The 14,908-nt window shown below is 38.9% G+C and overlaps 1 protein-coding gene across 3 annotated transcripts in view; it reads left to right on the top strand.

Annotated features, from left to right (window-relative positions):
* Positions 1-13,203, top strand: part of CAMK4 (calcium/calmodulin dependent protein kinase IV) — a 224,577-nt gene extending 211,374 nt beyond the window's left edge. For all 3 annotated transcript variants that reach the window (XM_085014225.1, XM_085014226.1, XM_021084618.2), the window contains exons 9-11: positions 5,188-5,314; positions 8,344-8,496; positions 9,998-13,203. In XM_085014225.1, coding sequence (XP_084870351.1) covers positions 5,188-5,314; positions 8,344-8,496; positions 9,998-10,438 — 721 coding nt within the window. In that variant the 3' untranslated portion in view covers positions 10,439-13,203. The remainder of the gene's footprint in view (positions 1-5,187; positions 5,315-8,343; positions 8,497-9,997) is intronic.
* The last annotated feature ends 1,705 nt before the right edge of the window (positions 13,204-14,908 follow it).

Consider the following 14,908-nt stretch of genomic DNA (forward strand, 5'->3'; position numbering starts at 1 on the left):
GACACCTTTTATTTCTTTTCCTTGTCTTGTTGCCATCACTAAGACTTCCAATACTATGTTGGATAGAAGTATTGAGAGTGGGCATCCTTGTCTTGTTCCAGATTTTAGTGGTTGCCAAGGGGGGAGGGGAGAGGGAAAGGGATGGTCTTGGAGTTTAGGGTTAGTAGATGCAAACTATTACAATTAGAATGGATAAACAGTGAGGTCCTACTGTATAGCACAGGGAACTATATCCAGTCTCCTGGGATAGACCATGATTGAAAGGAATATAAAAAACAAATTATAGGAGTTCCCCTTGTAGCTCAGCAGTAACAAATCTGACTAGTATCCATAAGGATGTGGGTTCAATCCCTGGCCCCACTCAGTGGGCTAAGGATCTGATGTTGCTGAGAGCTTCGGTATAGGTCACAGACTCGGCTCAGATCTGGTGTTGCTGTGGCTGTGGTGTAGGCTGGCAGCTGCAGCTCCAGTTCTGACCCCTAGCCCGGAAACTTCCACATGCCATGGGTTTGGCCCTTAAAAAAATAAATAAATAAATTAAGTAAAAGGAGGAAAGAAAGTATATATGTGTATAACCAAGTCACGTTGCTGTACAGTACAGATTAGCATACTGTAAATAAATTATACTTTAATTTAAAAAAAAAAAGACCTACCCACTGAAAGTTAAAAAGAGAAAACAGCAGGTTTGGTTGTCATTTAGAAGACACTGCATAGTTAATTGTTGGAACCTATAATTTTCAAATCCATAAAAAAATCTTGAAGAGTGTAGAAGAAAGTATATTAGCTCAAAGAAGGTTGCTGTGACAAAATATCACAGACTGGGTGGCTTAAATAGCAGACATGTGATTATATAATTCTGGAGGCTCAAAGTCTCAGGTCAGGATGCCAGTAGGTCGGATTCTGGTGTGAGCTCTCTTCCTGGCCTGTAGACAGTGCCCTTCTCATTGAGTCCTCACATGGCAACAAGAGACAGCAGATTCTCTGATCTCTTCTCCTCTAAGGACGTTAGTCACATTACAGGATCCAACCCTCATGACTTCATCTCCCCCCTAATTACTTGCCCAAGGCTCCCTCTCCAAATACCACCACAATGAGGGGTTAGGGCTTCAACACTGGAATTTTAGGGAGCACAGTGTAGTCCATAATAGAAAGAAGTTTGGTTTGGTTTGGCTAATTTGAAAGTACTCTTAGTGCACTGCCTAGGTAATATGAGCTAGGAAGGGAATAACTAAGGTTGGGTCCCTCAAGCAAATTAGCAAACTCTAAGTTCACCTGGGTTGGTATATTGTCTGGTAGTGACCACAAAAAGGTTTAACAAGCAACCCATAAAATAGATATCTGCTATTATATAATGTCAAAGATATTTTCAGTGATCAGTTTGTGACCTGTGTTTCCAGAATATATTAAAGCTTGAGAAGAATGTAGGGAATGTGTAGGGAATCATGCTTTTTCTTATGAAAGTGCAAACTGTTAGGTAATGGCTGTTTGCCACACTAAATGTTTAATTCATTAAAACGAATTCTCAAGGCCACATCATAGAATTCCTTCAGCTTATATTGAGGTCACTTTTATGCTGCCAAAAAATGTTGTCTCTTGAATTATTTAGGTGACATATCATTCTTAGTGATGTTAAATGAAAAACTGAACTGCAAATAATGATGCAGATTTGCCTCCAAAATGTAAACCTGCCTGCCCAATTATCGTTTTATTTTGAAATGTTATGAGAAGGGTTGATACGTTAAGAATATGCAAGAGAAGGACTTCCCTAGCCTGGGAACTTCCATATGCCGCAGTGCTGCCTTAAAAAGGAAAATAATAATAATAATAATATGCAAGAGAAGTTCTCATTGTGGCTCAGTGGGTCAGGAACTCAGCATAGTGTCCATGAGGATGTGGGTTCCCATCCCTGGCCTCACTCAGTGAGTTAAGGATCTAGCGTTGCTACCAGCTGCAGCGTAGGTCGTAGATGCCACTCAGATCCCGGTGTTGCTGGGGCTGTGGTGTAAGCTGGCAGCTGCAGCTCCAGTTTGATCCCTAACCCAGAACTTCCATATGCCACAGATGCGGCCCTAAAAAGAAAAAGAAAAAAGAATATTTAAGAACTCAGAGAGATGGAGGTAGGAAATTAAGTAAAATTTGCCCTGAAAAACTGAACTAGGATGATTAAAACTCCATGCAGTGATCACTGATATGGGGAAACGAAGGGGAGAAATGTGGCTCTTTGAGAAGCATGTTATTATAACACTGAAAATAATTTTAAAATCTGTCAAGTTTCTTACCCCTAGTTCACTTAAGGTCATCAGTTGATAGGTATTGGTTGAATAAGAAGTAGTAGCCTCCAAAATGCAAATAACAATGTTGCTCACAACTCATATCCTTTAGTTCTGTTCTAACTTTTGTCAGCCCCTAAGGCTACAGACTTTTTATTTAATCTGTAGTTCATTAATAATTGATGAAGTCTACCAGGCAAGCTCATCGGAACATTTTTTTCCAGTGGATCATGCCATTGGGTTTAGGTACCTCCTTTATTATTATTAAAAGTTCCACCAAGGTATTTTGTACTATGACCTTGCTGTTTCTTTTTTTCTTCTCTTTTTCTTTTCTCTTTTCTTTTCTTTTCTTTTCTTTTTGACTATGCTGGCCACATGCAGAAGTTCCCAGGCCAGAGATAGAACCTGCACCACAGCAGCCATGGTGGCCACAGCAGCAACAATGGTGGATTCTTAACTTAACGGTGCCACCAGGAAACTCCCCCACAAATTTTTTTAGGGCCAGTCCTGTGGCATGTGTAAGTTCCCAAGCTAGGGTTCTAATCAGAGCTACAGCTGCTGGCCTACACCACATCTCACAGCAACGCCAGATCCTTTAACCCTCTGAGCAAGGCCAAGGAGCAAACATGCATCCTTATGGTTACTAGTCAGGCTCATTAATGCTGCACTGCAATGGGAACTCCTTTTTGTTTTTAAATGACTTTGCTGTTTCTAAGGATGACAGTAGGCTGGAAATGAAGACCATTTTGTTATTTCTCACAAGAATTCTGATCCTTCTACTTTTACACCTAAACCCTTTGTCCCCACAGAAAAAAGCAACTGCTAATGTTCTCCGGTCAGAATCAGATAACATCAGAGATTCAAACTCTTTCAGCTTTCAGCCCTCCAATTCTGCCCAATGGCTTGGAGCTGCCCTGTATAATACACTCACACTTCCAGCCCTTATAATCCTAATGTCCTCTTAAACTATCCTTGTCACCATTCAAATATTTCCATTTCTGAAGGATTTTCTCTGTGTGTGTGTGTGTGTGTGTGTGTGTGTGTGTTTACATGCACACACTGTTCTCTGTCACATTTCTTCCAGTTCTGGCTTTTGAGGCTGAATATATAAACTTTTCCCCCAATTTTTGGCCACCCCAAGACATAGGGAGTTCCCAGGCTAAGGATCAGATCTGGGCTGCAGTTGTGACCTATACTGCCTCTGCAGCAACGCCAAATTCTTAACCCACTGTGCCATCCTGGAGATTGAATCTGTGTCTCAGTGCTCCAGAGACACTGATAGTCCCTTTGCACAAAGCAGGAACTCCATGAAAACACAAACTCTTTACCTCTGTCACCAGTGTTCAAATTTGCTGACATGATTGAGATGAAAGAAAGGCATTTGACTACTGTTTCTTCTGAACTGTCATTTTTCTCTCTAGATTTCCACAAGGGGAAACATGAGAGTTCCCTAAACTAAGCCTGGGAAGTTGGCTAATTTCTTTATGACTAGCCAAAAACAAGCTCTATTTTTCTGCTATTGTGTAGGGCAGAGGAGGGCCGGGTAAGGCTGAGCTGCCTCCTTGGCAAGTTATGGGCATCCTTATGCTGGAACAGGATTCCATGTGTGAAGCACTGCAGTGGGAGAGGAAAACTGCACAGCCCAGGCTTCAGCACCCACAGTGGGTTAAAATCCAGCATTGCCACAGCTGTGGTGTAGGTCACATCTGTGACTTGGAGTCAATCCCTGGTCCAGGGAACTTCCATATTCCACAAGTACAGCCAAAACAAAAAACAAACAAACAAAATCAGCCTTGGCTTTTCCTGGCTGGCCTCAGGATATTTGAAAGAGACAGAGACTTTCCCAACAGGGCATTCCCTGACCAAAAGGATGTGAGAAATTGCTTCTTTCTAGAAACCCCCTACATTAGGATGTACTACAACCAACCCAGCCAGTTTGAAGAAAAATTTGGGGAAACGTTTTTTAATTTATTCATCTTTCCCCCCATTCTTTGTCAAATGCAACACATGCCCTGGCAAGGACTTTTTTTTTTTTTTTTTTTTCCAAGTTCCCCTTTGATCTCTAATGAGTTCAGAACCTCCACAGACCTGTAAACAGTGGAAGCTTGGTGGTCCCAAACCAACAACTCACTTTTCGTCTCTTCTCTTTAGGATGCCAGAGATGGCTCTGTTTCTTTCTTCTCACTTTTCTCATACATTTTTATGCTGACCTGTGGTAGAAGATGAAGGTGAACATAGTGAGATGTCTTTGAGATGTGCAAAAGTGAGGGTCACATACCAGGTCGAGGGGATGTGAGGCTGCTTGCCTCTGTTGGCTGCATCTGCTGATTGTAGTAAGTCTTCAAAGGCCATTCCTGACAATGATGTTACCTACTATCTCTGCTCACTCTGAAATCCAAACTGGAATGGGCTAGAAATCTAATACTTTATTGATCTCTATGGAAGAATTCAGTGAATAGGGCTGAATAAAAATGACTAAAAACTTTTCTTCCACCTTTTACCTTTTTATTCTCGAAATCCTAACTTTTCCATTTTGTAATAAATTGGAACTCTAATCAATCTGTCTTCTCAATTCCTGGTGATAAAAAAAAAAAAAACCATGAAAAGTCATTAGCATAGTGCCTATAATAGTGTTAGCTATTATTGTTGTTGTTTTGTGTCATATTCATTAAAATGATTATACCTCTTATAGAAATGTTAGATTGGTTATGCATCTGTTCTTACTTCTTGAAGATATGACTAGGTGTTTATACAATCAAAAGTGGATTGTATCAAGGCAATTACGTACTTGTGCTGAGCAGATTTCCATTCATAACAGGAAGCTGTGAAAATGGACACTCTTAAATTTCTGCCAAATCTTGGTGAAATATACTTAGGCTTTTAAAGGCGTTTTATTACCTCTCTTTTGTCCCTGTAGACTCTGTGGATTTGAACCATTCTATGATGAAAGAGGTGATCAGTTCATGTTCAGGAGAATTCTGAATTGTGAATATTACTTTATCTCCCCCTGGTGGGATGAAGTGTCTCTAAATGCGAAGGATTTGGTAAGTGTGACCACAACAAAATGAAACTAAATCTCTTACATTCATTCTTAGGTAATTAATGGGCAGTGCCATTTTTTAAATTTGCCCTCCTTAAAATCTTATTTCTTTTTAAATTGTAAAGTATTGTAATAAAATAATGCACATGAATGCATTTTCCTTATAGATAATGAAAACTAGGTATGTTTCATTCATCACTAGCTAAATTATCAGAAATTACAAATTGCTGCAGTATTAATGAGTTTTTACCATCTAGTCAGTGTAGAACCCTACCTATGAAGGTGGCTGTGCTGGATGAATCCAAACATAATTTACATAGAATTCTATTTTAAAATGGTTTACAATTACATAGATTAGTTATACTTTGAGTAAAACAACATTGCTTCTTGAAATGTTCAAACTTATTAAGATATCCTCTTAGTAACTCAAGTCCCATTGCACATGATTGGCATTATAAACAAGTTACACTGTACATTTGTTTGGTTTTTGCTTGTTTGTATTACTTGGCTTATCACTTCAGGTAACAGTGATGTTTGTTTGCATTCCGGAAACACATACCCTCTGAGGATTTAGCCCACCTATTCTAAAATAAAGAGGATACTGGCGTGTAGTTGAAACATTTACCATCAGTCCTCTAGAGCAAAACCATAAAGAAAGAACTAAAGCCGACTTTTGAATCACAGAATGTTAGATCTCCAAGAGATCTTAAGAGCCATCTAATCTTCCTTGCATTTTAAAGATAAGTTTGCTAAAGCCCAGAGAATGAAGTGACTGTTCCAGTTCACACAGGTTCCCAGCGGAAAGCTATCATTAAGAGCTAAGGATCCAGGTTTCCAGACCCTTTATATAGTTCTCTTTTCCCTACTTACCATCTGTGTTCTTCCATGAAAACAGATTCCCTATGGGCCATGGCTTTTCCAGCGTGGTTGGGAAGGGAGGCAGCACATGTGATGTGTCGTGTGTCACCCCAGCTTCTCCCACACATCAGGCCCCACACTCCTAAACAGCTCTTCAATCCATCCATTTCTCTCCCACCTCTACCACCACTATCCCAGTCTAAGCCCCCATCCTCTCCTGGCCCATGGCCTTCTATTGTGCTCTCTTAAGTATGCTCTCCACACAGGATCCAGAGGAATAATGGTCTTATAAATCATTTGCATCATGTCACTCTTGTGCTTTAAGTCTCTGAGGATAAAAATCCAAAATCTTTAATAAGATCTTCAGACTTCCAGTCCCTTATCAGGGTAGCTCTGGCCATGGGCCATTGCTCTTTCTTCTGCTTTGTGAAGGTCTTTTCTCCTTCCTTCCTCATTCTTCCTCTCCATCTTTACACACATGTGCGCGCACGCGCGCGCGCGCGCGCGCACACACACACACACACACACACACACACACCTCTTTGCATGGGAAACTCTTACTTCAAGCCCTGGCTGCCATGTGACATCCTCTGGGAGACTTCATCTCCCGCACACCATTCTCACAATTGGTTTGTTCCTTCTGCCACCTGTTCCTCTGCCCCTTGCACTTCCTCTTCATGGTAGTCATCATTTATATATACTGGCTCAAAGGTGTTCTCTTAATTGGGTTGTAAGCTCTGGGAGAGGATGAAGCATGTGTGCCCAAATCTTAGTACCATATGGACATAAAAGTACAGGCTCAGTAAATGTTTATTGAATGAAACAGTGAATCATGAAATAGACCAAGGCTTCTTGAAGTCTGACACACCTGGATTCAAGTGCCCACTTTCTTATAAACTGTAGGTATGACCTTGGCCTTGTTACCTAACCTCTTTAGGTGTTAGTTTTCTTATCTAGGATAATACTGTTACCTATCTCTAAATTGTTGGGAGAATTAAGGGATATAATACATGTTGAGTAACTGCCACCAACATCCGCAGTAATCACCTTATTTAGTCCTCCTTCCATTTATTTTTTATTTTTAATCTTTTGGGAGCTGCACCTGCAGCATGCAAAAGTTCCTCTCTCTCCCTCTCTCCCTCGTCACTTTCTCCCTCTCTCCGTCTCTCTGCCTCCCTCTCTCTTTCTCTCCCTCCCTCCTCCTCTCTTCCTTCTTCCCTCCCTTATGCAGCCAGGGAGCAGCATTTTTAAAAAAGAAAGAAAGAAAAGGGCCCAAGAGGGGCCTTTTTAGTCACCCCGTTCATATGTGGGTCTTTGTATAAAGTCACAAAAGTAGAGACTTTGAACAAGTTAGGACTTGAACATGCCTCCTGACTCCACATAATCTCTGCCTCATTCCAGGTCCCCACTTCTGAGCCCACGGTTGGGAATTATCTTGGTTGTTGATCTTCCTAGCAATTTATTGTCTGCTTATCCTCAGAAGCAGGGGTAAACCTTTCAGAATGGGTTACCACTGGTTTGAATTCATTCCTTTAAACAAATCATACCCCCAAGCCACTGACATCTTTACTTTGATTCTAAATTGCTTTTTACTCCAGCTGTTGACTTAGTCTTTCAAGTACCCTGAAGGGATTAGAGAGACCTATGAACTTGATGATAGACTCATGCTGTAAACATTAAGGGCTATGATACTACCCTCTTTGTTTGCCATTCAATCCTCACAGAAATGAGGGATGCATGAATGATTCCATCTCCATTGAGATGTATTTTAAGTTCTGAATTCTAAGTGATGTAAAGTGCAGCCTAGAATTATTCAGATGCTAGTTTTCCTTCAAAGAACTTCCAGTCCACAGGCAAGGCAGGACTTGTTTCTTTGACCTCCAGGGGCAAGCTATCTGCCAGTTTGGGCTCTCAGGTAGCACACACCACAGCTTTCTCAGACTTCCTCAGTTAGCGGGACCTGAAGCTGTCCCCACAGTGACCTCTGGGGCTTAAAAGGGTTTTGTTTTGTTTTTTTAATGTATATATAGCATACTGTGAAGGAAATAGAATAATAATGTATATCTGGTGTACTGCCAAGGAAATAGAATAAGACCTAGAAGTTCATAAGCTGAGGTGCAAGCCCAGATCACCCCAGAAGTCTACCTAAAAAGTTGTGGTTCTTTATAACTTCAGGTCAGAAAATTAATTGTGTTGGATCCTAAGAAAAGGCTGACTACCTTCCAAGCTCTCCAGCACCCGTGGGTCACAGGTAAAGCAGCCAATTTTGTCCACATGGATACAGCTCAAAAGAAGCTCCAGGAATTCAATGCCCGGCGTAAGCTCAAGGTAAGATGCATTTATTTTGTTTTATTAAAAAAAAAAAAAAGATTTCTCACATACCTTTACAATCCAAGATAATTCTATTATTTATCTAATACTATTATTCATCGCCTGCGGTACCAAGAAAAATCTTGCTTTGAAACCCCAACAATGCTGATAAAAAGCCACTTAGAGTTCTGTTAATCCTCTCATAAGAATTAACTGTTAATAAAGAGAATTCTGTTACATGTTGAGATTCACTCACCAAATGAATACATTATTATTGCTTCTCACTTAGGGCTGCACTGCTTGAACATTTTCAGGAAACTGATATTTATTCAGAAAATTGTCCTCTTTCTTAATATGCAAAAACTGGGAAACAGTTTTTAAAACTATTTTGTAATATAGATAAATAATTATCATACTTGGCAAAAATTAAAATAAATCAACTGATAGGGGAAACTATCTACCAAAATATGTCTCTTTTTATGAAATATATATGAGATAGAGAGTAGATGTTTTTCTCTCACATAATGATGTTTAGGATTAGCTCTATCTGCAGGGCGTCTCAGAAAACAGCTGAGTGTCAAAAATAGTGTTCTGTTTAGAAATTGCTTACAGGCTGATAGAGACAAAATAAACCTAAAGGGTCCCATGGTCAAATTAATTTGAAGTACCCTAGATTAAATAACCTTGACTTAACCCAGGATTTCTCAAATAAATTTGACCATGAAACTCTGTTATCTCCATAGTACATATTAACATCCATGGAACTAGTGTTCCATGAAGCACATACTTTGGAAAACACAATCTAAAATTTTTGAATACTGGATGGGACTAGAGACTCATTCTAAGTGAAATAAGTCAAAAAGAGAAAGACAAATACCAAATGGTATCACGTATGTCTAGACTCTAATATATGGCACAAATGAACCTTTCCACAGAAAAGAAAATCATGGACTTGGAGAACAGACTTGTGGTTGCCGAGGGGGAGGGAGAGGGAGTGGGAGGGACTGGGAATTTGGGGTTGATAGATGCAAACTATTGCCTTTGGAATGGATAAGCAATGAGGTCCTGCTCCATAGCACTGGGAACTATATCTAGTCACTTATGATGGAGGATAATGTGAGAAAAAAGAATGTATATATGTTATGTGTGGCTGGGTCACCTTGCTGTACAGTAGAAAATTGGCAGAATACTGTAAACCAGCTATAATGGAAAAAATAAAAATTATTATTAAAAATTTTTTGAAAAATAAAATAAAATTTTTGAATACTGGTAATCCATAGGAAAATACATTTACTCAGGCTTTCAGTAGTCCAAATAATTAAATGTGCTAATTGGAGATTAAACAAATTTTGCCATTCATTCTCCAAGCAGGTTTTCATTAGACAATCTTAGAATAATGTACTTTGAAAGATTAAACACTAGCATATAATAACAAGCTCCTTAATGCCAAATTGAGCTTGAGCTCAGACCTGGGATTTTAAGTGGAAGTAACCCTTGACATTTTTCTGTTTCCACTCAGGCAGCAGTGAAGGCCGTGGTGGCCTCTTCCCGGTTGGGAAGTGCCAGCAGTAGTCATGGCAGCATCCAGGAAAGCCAGAAGGCCAGCCAAGAGCCATCTCCAACACAGGACGGCAGTGAAGATGTTAAAGCTCTTCCGGAGGGAGAGGAAATTCATGGATATGGGGCTCAAGTGGCAGTTGAGGGGGCAGAGGCTGAGCTGATGAAGGTGCAGGTTGTAGAGGAAGTTAAAGAAGCTGATATAAGTGCCACTGAGGCCACCGAGATGGTGTCTGAGGCACTGGAGGATGGGATAAAGGAGGCTGACCTGGAAATAGAGGAGGGCCTGGTGGAGGAAAAGCTGAAGACTGTTGAGGAAGCAGCGGCCCCCAAAGAAGGGCAAGAAAACCCTGCTCTGGAATTTGGAGCTCAGCAGAATGATGTGATCCTGCCAGAGTACTAAATTGGCTTCCTTCCAATCTGGGAGCCAAATCCTGGCACTTTATACATTTTGTCCTTCAGCAGGGAAGGTGTGGAAGCATGATATGCACTATCGTGATTTTGTTTTTGAGGTGCAAAAAATACATATATCTCAGTTGGTAATCCTAACTTCAATGCATGTGACTGCTTTATGAAAAAATAGTGTCATCTATGGTTTGTAATGGATACTTAATACAGATGAATTAAATTTGAAATTGCAAGTAAACAACATAACATTTAAAAACATACAGTTTCAGGGACCAGTAGCACACATTAGAAGTAAATAGTAACAGATTGTTTTTGCTGTGCAAACCTCACCATCCTACATCGTTTGGATTTCTTCACAAGGCGGTAATTCCTTTGGACTGTTGCTCAGCTAATGCTAGGTAGCACTGTAAGATGTGTTCCCATGACATTCACATTATTTTCAGTAATATGTTCAAACTGTTTACAAGGAGATTGTCAGGTTAGAGTTGTATGATATGTGCAAAAAAAAAATCCACTTATAATGGTGAGAAATTGAAGCATACTTTAATAAGGGCTATGAAACCATATGCCCCTAAAGTTCATGTGGAGAGTGGTTTTTTTTGTTTTTTTTTTTTAATCTTGTCTTTTCTTTCACAAAATTCCACCACTTCATAGTCCTGGAAAAATATTTTACAAACTCATGCTGAGGAATACATGTGTTCCTTCACCTGCTCCCTAATAAATCCTTCTGATGCACACTTAGGGTGAAATACAGAAATTTAGGGAAGAAAAGAGGTAAGACTAGGACTTAACTAATAAAGACTGATTCCTTGTCATTTTTCAGATAAAGTTGGATTTATTCATGAGCTTGTACAACTTGAAAAATAGGAACATTTTTATGGATAAACTCTATATTCAAATATTTAGAAAAATCTATCCCAAAAGCTGGTGCCAAAAGTGTCTAAATGGAGCGGGAGTAAGATCCCATTATAAGATCATTCATTACTGACTTTCCTATAGTAAGGAAACATTTTTGTTTATAAAAGTCCTTTTTTCGGGAGTTCCTGTTGTGACGCAGCGGAAACGAATCCAACTAGGAACCATGAGGTTGCGGGTTCAATCCCTGGCCTTGCTCAGTGGGTTAAGGATCCAGTGTTGCCATGAGCTGTGGTATGTAGATCAAAGACACAGCTCAGATCTGGCATTGCTGTGGCTGTGGTGTGGGCTGGCGGCTACAGCTCTAATTAAACCCCTAGCCTGGGAACCTCCATGTGCCACAGGTGCGGCCCTAAAAAGATTTTTTAAAAGTCCTTTTTTCCTTCATTTGGTGGTTATTTAGATATACTGTCTAGGGACTAAGGATATTTCTGAAAAACTAATGTATCTTTTTCTTAGAATAGAGGCACGCATAATTTGCAATGTAGATTTTAAAGTTGCCATGTTGAGCAATTTAAGACAATGCAACTTTTAATACACAAAGACAAAAAGCAACAAGGGAAAAAATACTGATTTCATATCAGAATTTTAAGAAATGTAACATTAGACTGAATACTTTACCGTGATATTTTTTTCAAAGTATTTCTCTTTGGTTTTCTTTGGGTGGGGGTGCATACCCACAGCGTGTGGAAGGTCCCAGGCCAGGGATTGAACCTATCCCACAACAGTGACCGAAGCCTTAATCCACTGTGCCACAAGAGAACTCCTCTTTGGTTTTCAAATGAACACTTTTTCCTTATAAAAATTACAGTTAAATTCCAAGTACCTCAGATGTATTTCTAGTTTGAGCTGAAATGAACGTTTTTATCAAATTAATTATGCAGCATATTTTTACTAGATTTCCTTAATTTTAAAATAGGGTTATTTTCAGGCCAATATTGTGGACAATAAAAATGACTATCACATAAAAATCCTCATCAAAAAAAGATCTTAAATTCTTTTGGCTCTTCCTCAGGACTATTAAATTGGAAAATGAAATTAAACCTCTGATTTCGGGGGACTATCAGACCTTGTAGACAATCTGCTTTCCAAGTACAAATCTTCTTTTATTACTGTTTTCATGAGAAGAAGATAAGGTAGAACTTTTTATCTTCCATAGTATAGGATCCTGCCAGATCAATGATGTGAAGGAAAAAGCCCTTAAGGGCACATCATCTGGGCTCAGAGAAAGATTTTTGTTTCATTTTATTTTTATTAACTAATAGAGAGTACTTTTCTTATTCAGTGTTTCTTTCCTTCTTTACTCTCTCTCTCTGAATTTCCATTTTAGCTATTAAAAGGGGCTCACTAGTCTTAACTTTTAAGAATGCCTTCTTCCCTAGGCGTTAAGATTTCCATTTTAAAAGACCAATTGCCTCGTGTACTTTTTCCAGAAAAACTTAACAGGTATATATATGGTAAGTGTCCCATATATTGGAAAAGGGAAGAGAGGGAAAGGACTCTTAGTGGAGAATGGCACTACTAGTTGGGAGATAACACGTTGTCCCTCCCTCACCACGATGCTGGTCCGCAGGCAGTCTTCCTATCATCCCAAACTCAGGGCTGACTGCAGTCGGTCCAACCAGTGGACTGGTTTGCAGTGAAGGCCACTGCAAACGCCAAGGCCAGTGTGTGTTTAAGAATTTACCCATTTACATGAGTACACATGCCTATTCCTTGGTAAATACTCAAGGGTTTGAGCGTACTTTCCTCTTTTGTTAACCTGTAAATTGCACTCCCTAAAATTCCATGAGAGTTTTAAATTTTGACTTGTATGTTAAAGATTAAATCCTGATAATGCTTAAAGAGTGACTGATTGAGTCATTTCAGTGGAAAGAAGTCAAACCTTCACAAAAATTGGCCATTTCAGCCAAATGATTCAACCTAAGATTTCATAGAGATGCAGTTTAAGTTAGGATAATTAGGTTAACATTTTTGAAAGAACAGTAAACATTTACATGACTTGTTAAAACGATATCTATCTCAAAGGTTACTTGGCTAAGTAATTGTAGACTATTGCAGATAGAACCTTAATTTGGTGAACTATTTCATAATGTTTCCTTTAATTGACACATTGTAGTCATTGTAGTCACAAAGCAAAATAATTAAAAGAATTTCAACAAACAAATTACATTTTACATTTTAGAGCTGACAGTTATTATTGATTTTTGTTTTCAGGTTAAGTTCAGATACAAAGCGTAAACTAAACCGTTTTACCATAAAGAAGGACAATCTTGAATTATTTCCCCCATTTAAAAAGTCTAATTGGAATCCCAATGATTTTTCTCTAATCATAAGAGCTCATTTATCCCATGAATACATAAATAAGGTTGAAATTAGAACAATATAGTTGAAGTCATTGTCTAGAATAAGTGCTGTCTAATATAAATGATACCACATATATAATTTTGAATTTTCTCTTAGCCACATTTTAAAAAGTTAAAAAAAAAAAGCAGGTAAAATTAGCTATGCATTTTAATCCAGTATGTCCAAACTACTATTCCAGTATATAATCAATAGGAAACATTTATGAGATCTTTTAAATTTTTAATTTTTGTACTTAGTTTTCAAAAGCATGATTATATATTGCACCTTTAGTACATCCAGTGCTCCATAGCCACATGTGACTAAGGGCTACTGTGCTGGAAGAGCACTGGTCTAGAGCACTTTTCAAGCAAAATGACACATGAATTTCTATGCTTAGATCTGCGCTGCCTCAGTTTTCCACACTGATACATTGGTAGGAGGCCAAAAAGAAAATGTTTCAGAAATATTGACTGAAATGAGTAAAAACCCTATTGGCTACTTCTACTTATTCATGTGCTTCAGAGGAGGAGTGTTTCTAACATGACTTTTAAAGAACTATACTCTCCTGGGTATTGATATTGTCTTTTGGCCACAGTTCTGTCATCCCTCTCTGGGCCTGGAATCTTGACCACAGGTTGGCACCCTCCTGAGCCCTGCCATGAAGCCAGTAGTAGCCTCATGTACCAAAATCTGCTGTGGGCGACCCACACAGAATCTAAATGGGATTTTTCTGGGCCTGGACTAAGCCGGATACCATCTCTGTGTTGCAGGCAATGTTTCTTTCTAGAAATCTTCTGAAACATACTGACTTTGCATGATAAAGATTGTATGATGAGGATATCATCCCAGTTATCCCTAAAATGGGGAGATGACTATCAGCTGACATTTTTTAGATTTCCTTAGAAGGGTTTGAACAACACTGCCATTACACATGGATTTAAAAGACTTTTGGAATTTTCTTACATACTGCTATTTTAGAATAATCCTCAAGGTTCTATAGCCATTTTCAGTGGCAGATTTTAAAACAAAGCAACAGTTTGCTTTTTACTGTGACTTCAATTACACAGTATTTTAAACATATTTTGTAATGTAGAATGTTTAGCAGTCCGTATTTCCAGTTTCACATGCAAGATAACTACTTTGCCTATAGACAGACTGAAGATTTAGAGAAAGCCATTTTTTTTTCATAATTCAGTTGTTTCAC

Source organism: Sus scrofa, chromosome 2, assembly GCF_054392235.1.
Source record: "Sus scrofa isolate SSC_HxYL_T2T_F1_AM1 chromosome 2, Sscrofa_HxYL_maternal_Yorkshire_Landrace_v2.0, whole genome shotgun sequence".
Lineage (NCBI taxonomy): Eukaryota > Metazoa > Chordata > Mammalia > Artiodactyla > Suidae > Sus > Sus scrofa.